Genomic DNA, 19,900 nt, shown 5'->3' with positions numbered 1-19,900 from the left:
CATGGCCAGACTAAGCCGACGATTTTCATCTCACCACTCCACGTTCTGCACCACCAGTACAATTTATGCAAGGCCTCCAACACGGGAAGCACAAACTATCTTTACCTCTCGAAAAAGGTTATCCGGACCTTCCTGACCATCTTTTCACGACTTGTTGTTTCGATTTTTGTCCTAGCCTGTCACCATCTTATGCTTACCTCGCAACGATGCTCCCGTTCCGAGTTAAGTAGGGGACTTAATGTTGATGGTGGTTTTTAGCTTAGGGTTAAAATCGTAAAACCGCACATATGACATGACATCATTATGACCATTAGCACATTTATTGAATCGATCATCATGCCTACGTAAGAATTACCAGGGAACCTTTTTTTTATGTGTCATGTTCCACGGCAGAACCCTTAACATTGACTGACATCATCTATGCCAAACCCTAATTCTTATGCTACCGTGCCAAGGCATTCCAACCATGCCAGCCGCACCACCGTGCCAATGGAAAACCATGCCAGCCACATCTCCGCGCCAAGGCATGCCAACCATGCCAGCCGCACCACTGTGCCAATGGAAAACCATGCCAGCCACATCTCCGCGCCAAGGTATGCGAACCATGCCAGCCGCACCACTGTGCCAATGGAAAATCATGCCAGCCACATCTCCGCGCCAAAGGCATGCCAACCATGCCAGCCACATCTCCGCGCCAAGGCATGCCAACCATGCCAGCCGTACCACTGTGCCAATGGAAAACCATGCTAGCCGCAGCATGCGCCAATGGCATGCGAAACCCTTGGCCCCACCATGCCAAGCGAACAGCACCTTGCCTTGGCCCCAACATGCCAAGCCGTCCGTGCCACCCTTGGCCCCACTATGACAAGCCATCTGCGCCATTTTCCTTGGACCCACCATGCCGGCCTTCCCTATGCGGCTACCAAAACAAAGGCGTGCGACGATCAACGACCACCCTTCCATCCTAGATGAAAATCCTAGCCGTCCAAGGTCGCCAAACAACGCATGGTAACTTTTGGCCCAAAACCCAAGTTTTGGCCACGCCAAACCGCGCCAAGGCATGCCATGCCACATGTGCCAATGGCATTCCAACCACCTTGCCCCGCCATACGGTGCCGTACTTTCCTATGCGGCTACCAAAACAAAGGCGTGCGACGATCAACGACCACCCTTCCATCCTAGATGCAAATCCTAGCCGTCCAAGGTCGCCAAACAACGCATGGTAACCTTTGGCCCAAAACCCTAGTTTTGGCCACGCCAAACCGCGCCAAGGCATTCCATGACAACCACCTTGCCGCGCCATACCATGCCGGCCTTCCCTACGCGGCTACCAAAACGAAGGCGTGCGACGATCAACGACCACCCTTCCATCCTAAATGCAAATCCTAGCAATCCAAGGTCGCCAAACCACATATGGTAACCTTTGGCCTGAAACTCTAGTTTTGGCCACGCCACACCGCGCCAAGGCATGCCATGCCACATGTGCCAATGGCATGCCAACCACCTTGCCGCGCCATACCATGCCGGCCTTCCCTATGCGGCTACCAAAACGAAGGCGTGCGACGATCAACAACCACCCTTCCATCCTAGATGCGAAACCCAGCCGTCCAAGGTTTCCAAACAACGCATGGTAACCTTTGGCCAAAACCCTAGTTTTGGCCACGCCATACCGACCTTCCCTGTGCGGCTACCAAAACGAAGGCCTGCAACAATCAACAACCACTTTTTCATCTAAGTGCAGATCTTAGCCATCCAAGGTTACCAGCTAACGCATGGAAACCTTTGGCCCTAGTTTGGTCGCGCCTAAACAAAGCCAAAACCCTAACTTTTGGCCACGCCTAAACTAGTCCATATTAAAGCCATAGTGATCATGCTTTCATGCTACTGGATACCAAACAAAGGGTTGCAATAATCAACAACTACATTTCCTCTTAAGATGCAAAATCTCGACCGTCGAAGGTCACCACCGAGCCAGCAAGTCTCCCAAGCTCAACTTTCCAGACAACAACAACGTGCTACATGTTTTCCACGAAAACACTCGAGACATCAACACATGTCACAAACTGGGGGATGCTCATTGGGTATTGGTTTGGCGGTTTACAGCGTGCGGTGTACATTACGCCCATTATAAGAAAGTGTCATAAGGATGAGGCGGTTAGTAAATACAGGGAGGAATGGTGAAACGCTTTCTCTTATGGAACATCAATTCCAGGAGTTACCGGTTACCACCTCCTCCCATTTACTCACCCGTTTTCCATTTCTTAATGAGACCAGAGTACGTTTCACTTCGACTTGTATAAATAGGCATTACCTATTTCCACCGAAAATAAGTTTTGGTCAGGAGCATACCACACTCAGAAATCACCTGTTAGATTTCCCATCTGTTAGCTTACGGTTTCTGATACAAGTCAAAACAACTACTCTTCCAGAATCAACTATTCTGGTCTCAACACTCTCTTGTCTTCCCTCCCCAAAACCAACCCTTCTCCTCCACTTTGTGACCGAAGCAAGTCTGGAACGACCATTTCTTGGTTTAGTCCGGACTTGTACAGATTGATCTCTCGAACCTAAAGTACTCCCTTGCAGTATATTTTTTAGGGTTTAGACTTTAGACTTGTTCCTCACCCACATCACACGAAATTACCGAAACCAGCAGAAACTGTTTTCACCCTCAAACAGTCGGGAAGTTTGATCGTCCCCTTCTTGCTTATGTTGCAGCAACTCCCATCTCCAAATGTCACCGGACCTCCTTCATAGTCGTTTGAAGAAACAAACCATGTGATATCACCTGCCATATGTCGGCTACATCCACTATTAAGAAACCATTGAAAGGGTGATGTTGATTTTACAGCAAAAGCTCCCATACTAACATTATTTTCCTGTTTAGGATTTCTTGTTAGTTTTGTATATCCTTTTAGAGAAGCAACCAGTTGTTCAGTTTTCTTATGAAGATTACTTGCAACTTTCAGTCTCTTTCGGAAGGACATACAAGCATGTTGAAAGTGATTGGAGGAATCACAAAACAAACATGGACCAACATCTTTAAGCTCGTCTGAGCAGTTCTGAGTCATGTCAGTTTCCACAACGTCTGGGCATTATTTATCATCTGACTTACGGCTGTTCTTCATAAAAGAACAACTAGAGTTATTCCAATTCGTCAAAGGAATTTTGACATATTTCAAATCCTTAAGCATTGCAATTTCTGCAACAAGATCAGAGTTGATCCGGATTTGTTATCCAACTTTTTCTGGAGAATAACCAGTTTATCAGAACTTTCTTTACGATTGTTTTTTAATCTTGGTGAAGCGTTTCTAGAGACTTTTCTGTCCATATAGTTAGATCGCTACAAACACAGACTTGTAAGTCTTTAAACGTGTTTGCCTGCTCTGATACCAATTGAAAACACGGGGGTCTAACAACCACACCCAATATTTCGATTAACAATCTGTATGGACTAACTCCAATATAATTTTAAGAGAATCAACTAGACAGTCAGACTTAATCTTAATAAAATTATATCAAAGAGTTATATCTCTCTTTCTCGATTCAATACTTACTCAAGCAAATAGAAATCTGCGTTTCTAATTGAATACAAGAGAAATCACTTTAACGGGACCAAAGACCAATGTTCAAGTATCAATCAATTTCAATCAACAACCAAAGGTTAGATTTCCCAATTGATTGATTCAACACACAACCTGTGATATTTCAATTATATAACAAAATATAATGCGGAAAAGAAATTACACAGACACCAGAAGTTTTGTTAACGAGGAAAACCCAAATGCATAAAAACCCCGGGATCGAGTCCAGATTGAACACACACTGTATTAAGCCGCTATAGACACTAGCCTACTACAAATTAACTTCGTCCTGGACTATAGTTAAACCCCAATCAATCTCACACTGATCCAAGGTACAGTTACGCTCGTTACGTCTCTGATCCCAGCAGGATACTACGCACTTGATTCCCTTAGCTGATCTCACCCACAACTAAGAGTTGCTACAACCCAATGTCGAAGACTTTTAATAAAAAAATATGTATCACAAAGAAAAGTCTACGGTAATAGATAAATCCGTCTCCACAGAAATACCTACGAGTTTTTGTTCCGTCTTTTGACAAATCAAGGTGAACAGGAACCAATTGATAAACCAGACTTATATTCCCGAAAAACAACTCAGTATTATCAATCACCTCACAATAATCTTAATCGACTAGCGAAAGAAGATATTGTGGAATCATAAACGATGAGACAAAGATGTTTGTGACTTATTTTATATCTTGCCTATCGGAGAAATCAATCTCAAGAAAATCTTACGATTGTACTTAGTACGATAGAAACAGCAAGATCATATCACACAACTACAAGAAAAGTATTATCGGTCTGGATTCACAATCCCAATGAAGTCTTCAAGTCGTTAACCTACAGGGTCTCTGTAGAAACCTAAGGTTAAAGGAGACTCGACTCTAGCTAATACAACTAGTATCACACAACATATGTGGGGATTAGGTTTCCCAGTTGCTAGAGTTCTCCCTTATATATTCTTTCAAATAAGGGTTTATCAATCAATGTTAGCTTAGTAACAAAGCATTCAATATTCACCGTTAGATGAAAACCTGATTAGATTCAAGATAATATCTTTCAACCGTTAGATCGAAACTTAGTTTGTTACACACAAATGAAATGCACGTTTATTTAGGTTTGTGTAACCGTACCCAAACATGTACATCTAGTTGGTTCAACAGTAGTTAACCAAATGGTTAGCCATATGAGCACTTTCATATTAACCATATTCTTCTTTACCATAACTAGTTCAAATGAATCAAATGAACTAGTTAGAGAGTTGTTCAATTGCTTAGATCTTATAGAAGTATACACGACACAGTCGAAGCAAAAGCGATTTGATTCACTCAAATCGACTCATGAACTTTATAACCACTGTTTTCAAACTTGTATTCCTTAGTTTATATAAGTTTAAGTTCACGAATAATAGTTTTTAGAAAATAACCAACTTAAGTACGCGGACTGGTACGCGGACTGAAGTACCTGGAATAAGTTTGTAAAGAGTTCACAAACTCCAGCAGATTTTCTTGAGAAGAGAACCTCCGACAGTACGCGGACTGGGTTCGCGGACTCTGTTCCGGTTTTCCTGAGCAGCAAAGTACGCATACTTTGGTTCAAGGAATAATGACTTATACATGTATGAGTTACCACACAATGCTTATATCCAACAATGGTTATATAATCTAACCTCTCATTTCAATTATTGAAACATTCTTGGATGACCTTATATAGTTGCTATTCACACATTATTTTTCGTCAAAGCAATTTTCAAGTAATTGAAACTTAATATGACTTTCGTCACTAGTAAAGATGAACTTGGCCAAATCGAAATCTTACCAACACATATTTCTAGAAATACACAAGCGAGATAAACTCGGATCGAAATAACAAATGTATATAATCAAAGTCTATATAGCAAAATGAATTTTGTCTCAAGATAGGAAATAGAGTAGATAGACTTTTGAGGGATAGATAAGTCCAAGTCTCCATATACCTTTTAGTCGATGAAGTTCCACCAGTTCCTTGAGTAGTTCTTCGTCTTTGTATGATGATCGCCATGGAGTTTTGAGCTCAACTACACTTTATATCCTAATCTGAGACTTAGCTATAAGTAGACTAGAAATCAAGACTTATAGTTTAGATCACTAACATTGACAAATATGCTTGAGATAGCAACGCATGCGAGTTCTACCGAGAAGTGCTCTAATAACAGGAACCAATTGATAAATCAGACTTATATTCTCGAAGAACAACCTAGTATTATCAATCACCTCACAATAAACTTAATCGACTAGCGAAACAAGTTATTGTGGAATCACAAACGATGAGACGAAGGTGTTTGTGATTAATTTTCTATCTTGCTTATCAGAGATATAAATCTCAAGCCAATATTACAATTGCACTCAATCACGATAGAAACAATAAGATCAGATCACACAACTACAAAGAGAATAGTTGGGTCTGGCTTCACAATCCCAATGAAGTATTCAAGTCGTTAACCTACATGGTCTCGAAAAGAAACCTAAGATTAAAGGAGAATCGACTCTAGTTATGCAATTAGTAGCACACAGAAGGTGTGGGGATTAGGTTTCCCAGTTTCTAGAGTTCTCCGTTATATAGTTTTCAAATCAGGGTTTGCAATCCAAGTTAACTTTCAATATTCACCATTAGATGAAAAACCTGATTCAACCAAGCTAATATCTTTCAACCGTTAGATCGAACTTAGCTTGTTACACACAAATGAAATGTACCCTTATTTAGGTATTTAACCGTACCCAAACGTGTACACCATGTTGGTTGAAAAATAGTTAACCGAGGTTAGCCATATGATTACTCTCATATCAAACTTATTCATCTTAACCATAACTAGTTCAAATGACTCAAATGAAACTAGTTAAAGAGTTGTTCAATTGTTATATTCTCATGGATTTCTACAAGAACACAATTGAACCAAAATCGGTTTGATTCACTCGAATCAATACACGAACATTATAGCCAAGGTTTGCAAAGATTGCATTCGTTATTGATAAATGTTTTAGGTTCATGTACAACCGATTTTAGAAAGTAACCACTTAAGTATGCATACGGGTATGCGTACTTATGTAACCGAATTTGAGTTTTTTTTAGTTTTCAAACTCAGCGGAAATTCACGGACGTGAATTTATGCCAGTATGCGTACGGGTACGCGTACTTTAGGTAAACAAATGAGTTTGGTTTTGGTTTTCAAACTCACCAGAAATTCACGGACGTGAACTTCTGCCAGTATGCATACAGGTCCGCATACTTACGCAGTCTCCTACAACCTTTTTGTATACACACAAGTATGCATACTTTAGGCTCCCGGTTTTGGAATTATACACTAATGTGTGAACACACTATGCTTATATCCAAAGATGGTTACAAGATTCTAGACTCTTTATTTCAATCATTAAAACATTCTTCTATAATGACAATAGCCGTTTTCACACGCTGTTAGCATCAAAGCAATTTTCAAGATATTGAAATAATCATTATCGAAAAATTTCAAGTCTTACACCAAATGATTGTATCACAGAAACCATGTAAGATGTTACTCGGAAATTTTCTCATGATATAAGATGAACTTGTTCGAAGCGAAAGCTTACCAACACATATTTCGAGAAATATATAAGCGAGATATACTCAGCTCGAAATCTCAAATGTATAGAGAAAACTATATCGTAACACGACTTATGTCTCAATATAGGAGATAGAGTAGACTTTCCAAGTGATAGATGAGTTTAAGTCTCCACATACCTTTTGTCGATGAAGTTTCACAAGTTCTCCTTAGTAGTTCTTCGTCTTCAAGTGATAAACGCCGTGAAGTCTAAGCTCAACTACACAAACTATGTCATAGTCCGAGACATCTATAAATAGGCTAGAAATCAAGACTTATATTTTTGATCACTAACATTGACAAACATGCTTGAGATAGCAACGCATGCGAGTTCGACCGAGCAGTGCTCTAACACTATACCCAAAAAATTCTTCATGACTCAAAATATATTAGAGAATTCAAAGACTACATCGTGCACCTAAATAGAGTTGCACAACTGATCCGACAAGTCAGACTTCACATCTCCTACCACCCGACCCAAGAATGTTCGGTATGCTAAACTTCACCCAAAAATGAACAACTTAACAAAGAATTTTTTTTGAAAGCTTTAGTGAAATATTGCTTGTGTTGTGGTATCGGGACAATTACATGCTATAGGTTTTCTTTTTAAGTTTTTGCTAAGAAATAATTATATTAAATAAATCAAAATGTTACATTAGATTGTATTTTTCTACATATTTTACTAGAAATTTTTTAATTGTCAAATTCACAATTTTATTAACTATTTTGTATTTATTTGGAATGTCAACAACATTTTAAACCTCTCTCCAACAAAAGAACAAGTCCACTAAAATTGTTTAAAAGAAAAACACATTCTTGGGTTATATCTCTTCTCCTGAAAATAATACCAAAAAACATATTAATTGTATCGATGACATTTTTGTTATCTCTTCCCAGGCAAAGAACAACTACATTGTTTTCATTTGCCTATCTCATTGCTTAAACTGCAGCCAAGCTTTAGCTTGTTCTTTATCTGATTTGGAGATTTTCCTTTTTGCTTCATTGATTACACATACACATACATCATCACGTAATGTCAGTCCAATGACCACATGAATAGATGGATTTACATACGATACATCAAAATTCGCTTCTAATACTAGTGTAACTGGAGGGATTCATGTGTTTGCACTTGCCTATTGATTTTGATACTATCTTGATCGATACAGGAAAAAAAATTCAGTCAACAATGACCTTCTTCAATGCATAACAAAATTCATTATCAAAAATAATTGAAGATTTTTATTTCCATACTTACATAGTAGAGAATTAAACTAACAAGCCTGATTATTTTTTTTACAGAAATATCTCACTAAACTGAGATGAGATAAATATTGCTTGAATTCATCGTTTTTCTAGTTGAAACAACAAGTGAACTATGAATACCAAAGACATTTTTTGAGACACAGAACAATCCATGAATAAATATTGCAACTCTCATCACCATTATTACACAAGGGACGATCTAATGTTAATATTAGGGACAAATATTTTGAGATTATCCTTAGTAAGAGAACACTTCTGCAGACATTTCCAAAGTCTGTTCCAAGGGAAGTTACTGCCATTTGTAGCATTTCCTTGTTAAAGAGAAAGTTTAAAGTAGTTTTGGCAGAAAACATGTGCTTTCATTTCTTAAAGCAAGGGCTATGAGACTCAAAATGAAAATAGAAAGGTATTGAAACCGCTAAAAGAAATACATAGTAATAGAAAGTGACTAAAAGAAATCGCCCCTTCTCAATATGCACATCTTTTGCCACTTAATAAGGATTTTTCCGCATACAAAATAGTGCACTGAACGAGTTTGGCTCGAAATACTAATCCTCTACTCTTTTAAAATGAGAGGTTTAACCATTTTGTTAGAGCATAGCTTGGTATAACCCACCAACCGTTGGTATGTCAGGTTTGGTTGTCATATTTAAGTACCAAAATTCATCTAGAGTCGCTTGATTAAATACTAGAGTCAACTTCGTTTAGGTTAGACTAGAAAGTATAGAAATATTGAGACGTACAAGTATTACTCCGAATACCTGAAGAAAGTGAATAAGTAGCGACTACAACGACGACATTATCCTTCCTCTTGAGGTTAGTAATATTGACTCGATCTTGTTTCCATTCCTAACATATCTTTCAAGTCGGATTATATTGAAAACATAACATGCGAAAATGTATATAAATAATGTTCTAGTGGTTAGACTTGGTCATGACATTGTGATCAAAGTGTCAAGGAATTTATTGAATTGCGTAGTATAACACTTATCTTTTGAACTTCCTAAATACGACATCGACATAATCTATTGTATATAGTTGTTTGATTATGTGTGCATTATATAGTTATGATTTCACCCTAGGAAACAATATTTTATTACATTTCTTTAAAGGAAATACATATATGAACCTGTTTCATAATCGAAAGGAAACCATGATTGGTCAAGTTCTTTATTGAATATATTTTGAATGACCAATATAAAATGACAAGGTAGAACCTATCATAACTTGTTAAGATTTATGGTATAACCGGTCATAGCCTATATAATATAGCTAGTTGTAATCGGTCGTGAGCTACATTGGAAATCAAGGTGTAACCCATCACAAGCTATATTGGAACGCAAGTTGTTAGCGGTCACAAGTTACTTTGGGATCCAAGGTATAACCGGTCACAAGATGAATTGGGAAGTTAGTTGTAATCGACCACAAGCTACCTTTGGGAAGCAAGGTGTAACCAATCACAAGCTAACTCAGGAAGTAAGGTGCAACTGATCAAAGCTACCTATGAAAAGCAAGGTGTAACCGGTCACAACCTGGTTTAGGAAACATGGTATAACTGATCACAACTTACATTGTGAGGTTGGTACAATCGATCCCAAGTAGCAAAACCGAGTTTCCAATATTCACATATCTCTTTATGTTTTGTGTGAAGCTTGAAATTAGGGTTTGCTGAGAAACTTCTAGATGTCGACATTATTTGAACATGTGCGTAACTCTTATCATTTATTGTTCAAAGATATTCCTTGATACTCAAGGTTATCCCATGTCCGAAAAAGTTAAAAGCATTTAATTATGATTTTCATCATATATGTTTTAATTACCAATAATTAAAGCATATCATCTGGAAAATATTATTAGTTAATGTGCTAGACTAATAACAAAAGTTTTCTATGAGAGTTTTTGGAAATATGGTTTGGAATTTATGTGGAAATAGGAAAATCGAAATTTGGTACTTTAATGAGAATATCTTGAGAATATTTTCAGTTTTGTAATTTCCTTGTTGTCCAAACAACCTTGGTGTATAAATACTTGAGTTTGCATTTTTTGCAAACTATCCTAAGAGTCAGGAAAAACTTCATTCTTGTTGTTTTTGGTGGAGACGTATTTATTTGGAGAGGAAAGTATCATAATTAGGTGAAGTCTCTTACGACCGCTTGTTTAAAGACTTCTATGGAATCAAGAAGCTCTACGAGTACCGTTGATGGGAAAATAGATAATTGCATTGTTATTGTTTATAGATTTGATTGACCAACGGTTGTTGAAACTTTGATTATACCTAGTTTATTTATTCTTAAGGATCTTCTCTTCTGATATAAGATTCACTCAAACTAGATCAAAGTATTGACGGGATCTTTAAAACCATTTTCTGATCTAAATACATCTTGTGATAATCCATTGTTAACAGAATCCGTTTTGTGCGTGATTGATCACAAGAGGTTTCAAGTGGTGTTGTGCAGTTTATTGAAGACAAACGAAGATTTGAAGACGGTGAAGTTTTTCTTATTACTTTTCGTATCTTGTGAATTGTATGCACAAACCTTGATCGGATGGGATCCAACTAGAATCGTGTTTATCTTTGATAAACTTGATTGATTAGTTGCGTGAGATCGGAATCACCTTATAGTTTCTCTTTGAGATATATGTTGATTGATTGCAAAGCTATAGTTTGATTATTTCGGTAATCAAAAGATAGATTGATCTAACCAGACAAAGAAGTTTATTAGATTAAACAAAAGAGACTTTGTCAACGACTCATTAATATCTTATTACTGCTGATCTCCCTTCTATTAATATATCTCGCGGAAACACTAGACTCACTACTGCGAGAATCTTTCTTTGTCGGTTTTTCTATCCGCCCACGAAATCAGTGAAGTTCTCAAATCTATGGGCTCTACTGATGCCTCCGGACCATATGCGTAACCGGTATGCTTTTATTGAAAATATTGGCAAGTAGTTGGTGGATATGTTATCAAGTTGATCCAAAATGTCTTCAATGCATCCACCATTCCAAGAAAACTCCCTAAGACTTATTATGTCATGTGTCAAGATGGCGTAGTTCTCTATCTTGGTTAATGGTCAGCCACAAGTTCTGTTTTATAGAAATAGTGAAATAAGGCAGGGGTGTCCGCTCTCTCCGTACCTGTTTATCCTTTGCTCACAAGGTTTATCGTGGTTAATGCGGAAAATGAAGGAAGATGGACTGTATAACAGATGCTATTAGTGCGTTTCTCGGTCGAACTCACAAGTGTTACTATCTCAAACTTGTTGTCAAATTTAGTTGTCAAAACTATAACTTTATTTTTAGTCTATAATTAGTTAAGTCCCGGACTAGGATAGAAATATAGTTGAGAAACAGTGGATCACGGCGATCATCATCGCGTTCTACCGTTTGAAGGAGAAGATCAACGAAATCTTTTGGAGAACTTCATCAACAAAAGGTAAGTGAAGACTGAACCGCCTATTTCTCAAGTTATATTCACTTTTCTATCATTTAGACGATGTCGCAAAAATATTTAGACTATTATGCATACAGAAGAATTTTGAGTGTAGTTTATCTTGATAATTAATTCTCGAAATATATTGACTAAGCTTAATGAACATTTGTTCTTACTTGATAAATTTTGGTTAAGGACAATCTATTGTTCGGAATCAAAATCATGATTCAAGTTTTATCATTCGAAAATAGTCTGGAATAGTGATATGTGTCATTGATGTTATTCGGGAATGTTTCGAATTGATTTAGAGAGAAATATAGAACTATTATACATTCAGATACAAGAAAACGTTATCAATCTTACAAACTGGGAAAACTGTTATAAGTCTGAACCTGTATCACATGTACTCGTACATGTAGCGGAGTAGTTATATATCGACTTGCAGATTTGTGGTACGCATATTCTTATGCACACCATGTAAAAATTTGTTCAACTCGTGAACTGCATCGGTACGCATACTCGTACACAAACCATTTAGGATTTGTATTCATGAAACTGGGTTAGTGTCCAAACTGGTATATGTACCAAAATAGTTATGTGTTCCCGAACTCGGTTGTGTATCCAAACCGGTACGCAAACCAAATTTGTTTTGTGGACTCCGAAACCGGTGATAGTATTAAGGTATCCATACTGGTACGCATACCTAAATAGTTATGTTAACTACGAAACTTGGTTTGGATCGTTAGATTACAAACCGGTACACGTAATGTGACTGAACCGACTCACGAATGACAATGGTATTTGTACTTTGTACATCTACTAACCATGTCGATTATTTTCAAGTGCGATTAAATTATTTTTACGAGATAATTAGCATTTGATTAATTCTCTAAATCACTAGACTTGTTTGATCACATGATTCAAGGGTAATGCCTTAATTTCACAAAATGATATTAAGCTTTTAAGTTCAAATCGACTAGTTTCGGCTAACTACCTTGAAAATAGTCTTTATAGAGTTCAGTTATGGTTTCATCTAACCAGATTGTATATCTTGTTTATGTAAATCGGATTCAAAGATTCATCTAACGGTGAGTATTGATTGCTTGGATCCAAAGTTATCTTAGCTTAAACCTAAAGCAACCTATGCTTAGAATGTCTATAAAAGGGGAACTTCAAACAACTGGGGTTTTTGAATCCCGAGACTGCTTTTTGGTGTGTCCTAGTTGTAACTAGAGTCATCCTCTTTCTAACCCTTTTACGGTTTAGCGAGTACAAAGACTTCGTAGGGATTCGTGAAGCCAAGTCAAGTTATCTTTCCTTCATAACTTGAGTATCCTGATTTTGATCGATTGTTGAGCTGCTCACTCGATCAAGATAGATAGAAATCATCAAAGTTCTCTTCGTCTCAAACTTTGTTGATTGCACAAGTTTTATACTTGTGAGGTGAATAATAATCTAGGCTGCACTTCGGATTGCATAAGTCCAGATTTTGAGGTTAGCTAGACTTTGTCTATTGCTATCGATTTCCATCACCTTTGATCAAGCTTTTTGATTTTAAAAGGAAATCATATATAAGCTTAATCTGTAGGAGGCAGATTTGGTTTAAAGTCTTCAATTGAGTTAAAGCAACTCTTAGTTGGTGTGACGTCAGCTAAGGGAATCAATTGCGCGGAGTCCTGCTGGGATTCAAGAGGCGTAATTAAGGAGCGCGACTATACCTTAATCGGCGAGATACCTTTTAGGGCACAAGTACATTCCAATCCGAAGTTACTTGATAGTAGGCTAGTGTTTGTAGCGGATTAATACAGTTTAGTGTTCAATCTGGACTAGGTCCCGGGATTTTTTTGCATTTGCAGTTTCCTCGTTAACAAAAATTCCGGTGTCTGTGTTATTTATTTTTCCACATTATATTGTTTATCTTTATAATTGAAATATCACAGTTTGTGCGTTAATCAACCATAGTAGATACGCCCGACCTAGTTTTTTGGATACGAATTGATTTATTCTTGGACATTGGTCTTTGGTACCGTCCAAGTAATGTCTTTGTGATTAGGTTCACGGATTTGATTTGTAAACGTTCTAATCGCAATATATATATATAACTCTAGATACTATTTCTTGATTGAGTTTAACTCTCAGAGTTGTATTGATTTTGTCCATGCAGATTGCCTATGAAAAAGTTAATGGTGTATTTTGGTATCCCCACGTACTCAGCTACAAGATTAATCGATGAGTTCCCAACGTCTCACATGTTGTGTTTGTGGATGATATTTCTCTTATTCGGGAATGTGAATCCAAACACCATTAATACTCCAAAAGATATTTTCACTACATACTCTCAATAGTCAGGACAAGCCGTGAATTATGTTTAATCATCTATTTTGTTTTGCAAGAATACACCTGAGCTGGTGAGGTGTATTAATACTTTTTTGGGCATAAGAGCTATGGATAATCACGAAAAATACCCGGGAATTAACATTCTCCAGCCTGCCCATAGATATAACACGTGTGAGTCTCTTATTGAGAAGATGGAGGCAAAAATGACAGGGTGGAAGCGCCATAATCTATCACACGATGGCCGCATCCAACTAAAGACTGTTCTCGGGCTTATTCCGGCATACTTCATGGCGACTTCAATCATTCCTAAAAAATTCATTAAGATATTGAAACAAATAATTCGTAACTTCTGGCGGGGTCACAACAAAGATTCAAGACATTTGCACTTCATCAACTAGGATTGGTTTTTTAAAGCAAAAGACGATGGAGGAATTGGTTTGAGATCCCTTGAGCATATAAATAAAGCTATGATGGATAAACTGGGATGAAAATTACTTACGGAACCTGACACACTCTGGGTTCAGTTGCAAAAGGCTAAGTACATGTGAAATGGCAATTCATGGGACGTCGACAAAGCTCCGGGAACATCGAGTACACGGCAGGCTATCTTATGGTTAGAAATGAGCTTAACAGGGATGCCTTTGGTTAGTGGGAGATAGAAGAGAGATTTGATCCATGGATCCCAACAATCAACTCATTCTGCCCTGAACTTGACAATAAGGACCACTGCAACATCCATTTGGTGCATGAACTGATGAAAATTAGCGGTAGTGGCGCCTTGAGTTGGAACGCTGAATTGATATCATCTTTGTTGTATGCTACTACAACTAATGCTATTTCAACCATACATATTACAGGTAATACAGAAAGTGACAGGCTCATATTGAAGCCAACTCCAACAGGTGCTTTCACACCAAAGTCGTTTCATAAGCTCATCATGGATGAACAAGGACAATGTTCTACAACCAACAATGACGATTTCCCTTGGAAGAGACTATAGAAAGTCAAATGCATAGCGCAAGGGAACAAGTCTTCATCTGGCATATTTTACACAATGGGGTTGGTTGTCGAAAATCCATCAACAAATTTCAACATGTCGATCCAAATTGTTATTTCTATGTGGACCAAGATGAATCCTTAGAGCACTTTCTACTTCACTGTCAACGACCTGTAGCTATCTTATTCGCTTCATCGCTGGGAATAACAACCGAGCTGATTGCAAACATGTCCATTAGGGACTTGATAACTTGCTAGCTTCGTTGCTGGACAGATTTTAGATTTTTTTTCAAGAGTGCTAACTTGTTACTGGGAATATGAAAACCTAGAAATATGAAGGTTTTTGAGAACCACTGTCAACCAATACAATCTATTCTTCTCGAGTCTGATAAACTATTTAATGATTACTTTAACCGAGAACTGCAAGGTTGAAACAATTTTGGAGATACTACTGTTGATGATGACTCAGATGCTGCTTGGTTACTTCCTCCAGCCGGTACCATAATTTTTTTTTTTTTGATGGTGCAGTTAAAGACCATAAATCTCCCGCTGCAGTTGTAGCTAGGAATGGCGATGCTGATTTCCATACTGCATCTTCGACAACCATCAACCAAAGTGACCTCCTTGTGGCTGAAGCTCATGGTGTCTTGCTAGCTTTAAAACTAGCTAAGAGGATGCAGTATGACGACATTATAGTAGAGGGGGACTGCCAGCAAGTGATCAAGATTCTAAGCCAAGAGCGTTCAGCTATTCCTTAGAGTATTAGAAAATTGATCGAAGATATTTTTGCGATATCCCAACATATCCAGGCAGTCAAGTTTTGTTTCATTGAATGAGATGCTAATTTTTTAGCTCATAATCTCACAAAGTATGCTACACGCTATCAGATGAATCTGTGGTGGACTTCTCCAACACCTCCTTCTTTCTTCCCTTAACTTGCTGAGCTCTAGTTTTTTTATGTTTCTGTTTATCTGTGTATTTTTTTTTTGCTTTATGAGTATAAAAAGAAATGAAAATAAATAAATCAATATATTAACAATTCATCATGGATTATGATTAATTAAAATTTAAGGCTACTGTATCCCCTTTGACTTGGTCCAAGTTCAATTTTGATTGACCTGTGGTTGATCTGATGTAAAAGTTGTATTAGGTCCAGGGACTTTTGCCTTCAACAACAGCTGAGACAGCCGAGCCCATGAACATTGGCATTTTTGAGAAAGCACAACATAAATCTGTTGTTGATAAATTAACTTTATTAATTTCAACAGATTTCTGATTAATTAAATCGCCAATAACAGTAACACCCATTATTTTGTTCCCCTAAGAGCATCCACAGTGGGCGAGGAAGACTAAAAATTTGGGTTGATTTTCTAACGCAGCGGGACGGAGTAAAGATCAAAACCCAGCTCACGATCAAAACCCAGACCATATTTAGTCGCGACCAAATCCCAAATCCTAATATAGTCGGGCGTAAATTTAAAATCCGTTTGTTGTCAGGCGTAAACTTAAATTGCGTTTGTTAACGGGAGTAAACCAAATTTACGTATGTTGGTGGGGCGGAATTTAAATTTACGTTTGTTGCGGGCGTAACATAAATTTACGCCTGATGAGACGGACAGCAGCATTCCGTGCGTTGCCAGGCGGACACCAAAATTCCGCCTCTCTGGGGCGAACACCAAAATTCCGCCTCTCTGGGGCGGACACCAAAATTCCGCCCCTCTCAAACGGACTTTTTTATCAGGGTTCTGATGAAAAAAAAGTACTACATGACGAGTTTGATTATGAAAAAAAAGCTTTTAGTCCCAAATAATAATAAACTCGTCATTTATTATTATTTCTCCTCGAGTCTCATCAATTCGCTTGTCTTCTACTCTCCTACACTCCTTCCATAGAGAGAGAAACAAAGAAAAAAAAGGATCCGATCTCAAAGTTTAACTACTCTTTCAAAGATGAATCACAAACAAAGATATACAAAGAAAAAAAAGGATCCGATCTCAAAGTACTACTTGATTATTTACGCCCGTTTGAAACGTAATTTATAATTCCGCGCAGAAATGAAACGTAACTAATACTTCCGCCCGTCTTCATGCGTAAAATTGTTTTACGCGCGACCAAATTTGGTCTTCTCCCCATAACGTCACAATACAGATTAAACTCATATTTAGTCTTTTTTTTTGGTCTTTGATCTTTGAGTTTAGTCATACCATTGCAGTCGCTCTAATGGACTAAAGATGATTGCCATGCTAAAATATATAAAACTCAAAAGTATCTAACTAACTTTGAATTATCATAATAGTGTGATATGTAATGGGATGGAAAGTGGTTGATGACGTGCTTGCCTCAACATATTTGCTGTTACGAGAGGCCTGTCACTCCTCTTTTGCTTACCACACACCATTTTCATTTTTTTTATAGAACTACACATGCTATTTTATACCATATACATTTTTTTTCTGGGCAAGTGTCGATATTGCCCCATGAGATTTTAAACTTTTCTTGTCTGTCATTGGACTACCGAACCAAAACTTGATAATTTCATACCTTAGCTTAAGGGTATAATTGCCATTACCTTTAAATAAGTTAACTTGGATAAAGAATATAAGTAGGTGATATTGTATTTTTGCTATGCAACGGTGTGGACATACAAAATGGATTCAACAACTAACTAATGATTATTAATATTAATAATAATATAAAGAGGAGTTTAGTTTAAGAAATGTAAATAGAAGTTATATTCAGGTTGTCATGAACTGAGAACATCCTTCTTCCTCTTCTATCTCTTCTTCTTGAATTGTATGCAAGAGCGACGATTCGATGGATTGTTGCGTTTGTAGCTCGATACCAATGATCCTAAGGCCTCCAAGAAACACAGTATGCTTGGCTTGTTATGAATGTTCCAAGAGTTTGATAGCATTTGTAAACAATCTAGAAAATAATGATGCTGCCAATCAGGAGAGTTTGTACAGCATTTCTCCTCCTAATAAGGTACATCTCTAGTAGTATATGCTTCTGTTTCTGTTTTCTGAATTTCTCAGGATGATATTGAGTTATAACTATGTTTGAAAATGTTAAATTTTTGGCTCTGTGTTAGCAGGGAATTGAAAGTGTATTGAAATGGATGAAGGAATTGAAGCAAAGAGAAGACGGATTAAACGAAAAGATTAAATTTCTTGGTGGGTTAATTGCTGCATTTAGAGATGGAATTCATTCAGACATTCAAATCAAGCCTGGCAATTCCGGACCTTCTTTGCCTGCTCACAGAGCTTTGCTGGTTAGTGCATATTCATTTCACATTTCTCAATGTAGACCATAGCCCATTTTCAATTGCATAAACATAAATTGATGAGTTTAAACAATGCCAGGCAATAAGGTCGGATATATTCAAGAACATGTTAGAATCAGATGGGTGTAAAGCTGCTCCAACCGACACGGTTACTTTCTCGGAACTCAATCATGAAGAGCTTGATGCTCTCCTAGAGTTTCTCTACAGTGGAAGTTTAGCTACAGAAAAAGTGGAAAAGCATGTTTACGCTTTGTCAATTGCAGCCGACAAGTACGAAATTCCATATTTGCAAAAGTTTTGCGAGTGTAAAATGCTCGAATTACTGGATTCATCAAATACGTTAGAAGTTCTGGAGATATCGGATATTTGCTCGAACAAAATATTAAGAGACGCTGCCATGAATTACATAGTGAAACATATGGAAGATATAGTTTTCTCAGTTAAATATGATGAATTTGCAAGGAAAAATCCACATTTAAGTGTACAGATCACAAGGGCATTGTTTATGGAGAAACAACATTTGTAAGAAACGTGGTATCTTAATGATTTAATGATCTGATACAATTTTTTTTAGTTTTGTGCTCATTTTGTTGTTTCAGATTACTATTTTGATTATAGAGGTGTTAATATGGTTACACTTGTACTCAGTTTTTAATAGCCATTTACTGCAGATATTTTACTTGTGAGTTTATTATAGACCTTGTAGAATCAATAAGATGCTTAAATGTAGGCAAATTGAAGGAAAAGCTATTGCCACTTGCGCTAGTAGTTTTGGAATGATCTTTCTCTGACAGGAACAATACTAGTGTCTTGAGCTTTCTCCACCACCTCAAATCGACTAGTAACTCTTCTATCCCATTCCATTTCCACTTTCAGGTTCTGACTCCAGTATGCTATAAGGGTTCATATAGCAAATGGGAACTTTCTACAGCGAGTCCCCTTTTTTACCTGATCTCTTTGCTCTTCTTGTATACCATTTTTCAGCTGTATTAGGAGAGACCATTTCGAACACATCCACATTACACAAGCCATTCTCATTTTTCTGCAAAGGAGTAACATTAGGATCATGCTGCCTCATTTCCATATGGGCAGAAAATTCAGCTCGGGTAACTCACTCATTTCCACCTGTTTCCCATAACTCCATCATTTCTACCTATACCAGAAACAAGTAGACCTCCAGTATGAAACCATTTGGACCCTATATACTTAATATCTAAAAACTTGAATTCACATAAAACATTTAAAAACCTCATGTCTTCATTAAAATTGGATCAAAGACAAGCTTCACAAATCAGAAGAACACAAATCGAGGATAAAAGATGAACAGACATGTCAAAACAACTATGAACAAACAAATTTTTGTTTTACTCTATATGAACATAAC

At 37.4% G+C, this 19,900-nt stretch overlaps 1 protein-coding gene across 2 annotated transcripts; it reads left to right on the top strand.

Moving 5' to 3' along the window:
• The first annotated feature begins 17,965 nt into the window (after positions 1-17,965).
• On the top strand, positions 17,966-19,187 carry LOC113323587 (BTB/POZ domain-containing protein At3g56230-like). 2 transcript variants are annotated; one of them, XM_026571909.1, is made up of 3 exons: positions 17,966-18,218; positions 18,328-18,504; positions 18,596-19,187. In XM_026571909.1, exons 1-3 carry the CDS (start codon positions 18,048-18,050, stop codon positions 19,040-19,042), a joined length of 795 nt encoding a protein of 264 aa, XP_026427694.1. In that variant the 5' UTR covers positions 17,966-18,047; the 3' UTR covers positions 19,043-19,187. The 2 variants fall into 2 exon arrangements, with proteins under 2 accessions (XP_026427694.1, XP_026427693.1); XM_026571908.1 differs by having other exon boundaries at positions 18,325-18,504.
• The last annotated feature ends 713 nt before the right edge of the window (positions 19,188-19,900 follow it).

Source organism: Papaver somniferum, chromosome 11 (assembly GCF_003573695.1).
Source record: "Papaver somniferum cultivar HN1 chromosome 11, ASM357369v1, whole genome shotgun sequence".
Classification (NCBI taxonomy): domain Eukaryota; kingdom Viridiplantae; phylum Streptophyta; class Magnoliopsida; order Ranunculales; family Papaveraceae; genus Papaver; species Papaver somniferum.
The sequence above is the reverse complement of the archived record's forward strand: the minus strand, read 5'-3'. Positions and strand labels throughout refer to the sequence as shown.

Coding starts and splice junctions, on each gene's coding strand:
- LOC113323587 (XM_026571908.1), top strand. CDS start 18,048: ATGGATTGTTGCGTTTGTAGCTCGATACCAATGATCCTAAGGCCTCCA. Junction 18,219..18,324: donor GCATTTCTCCTCCTAATAAG/GTACATCTCTAG, acceptor GCTCTGTGTTAG/CAGGGAATTGAAAGTGTATT. Junction 18,505..18,595: donor CTGCTCACAGAGCTTTGCTG/GTTAGTGCATAT, acceptor AAACAATGCCAG/GCAATAAGGTCGGATATATT.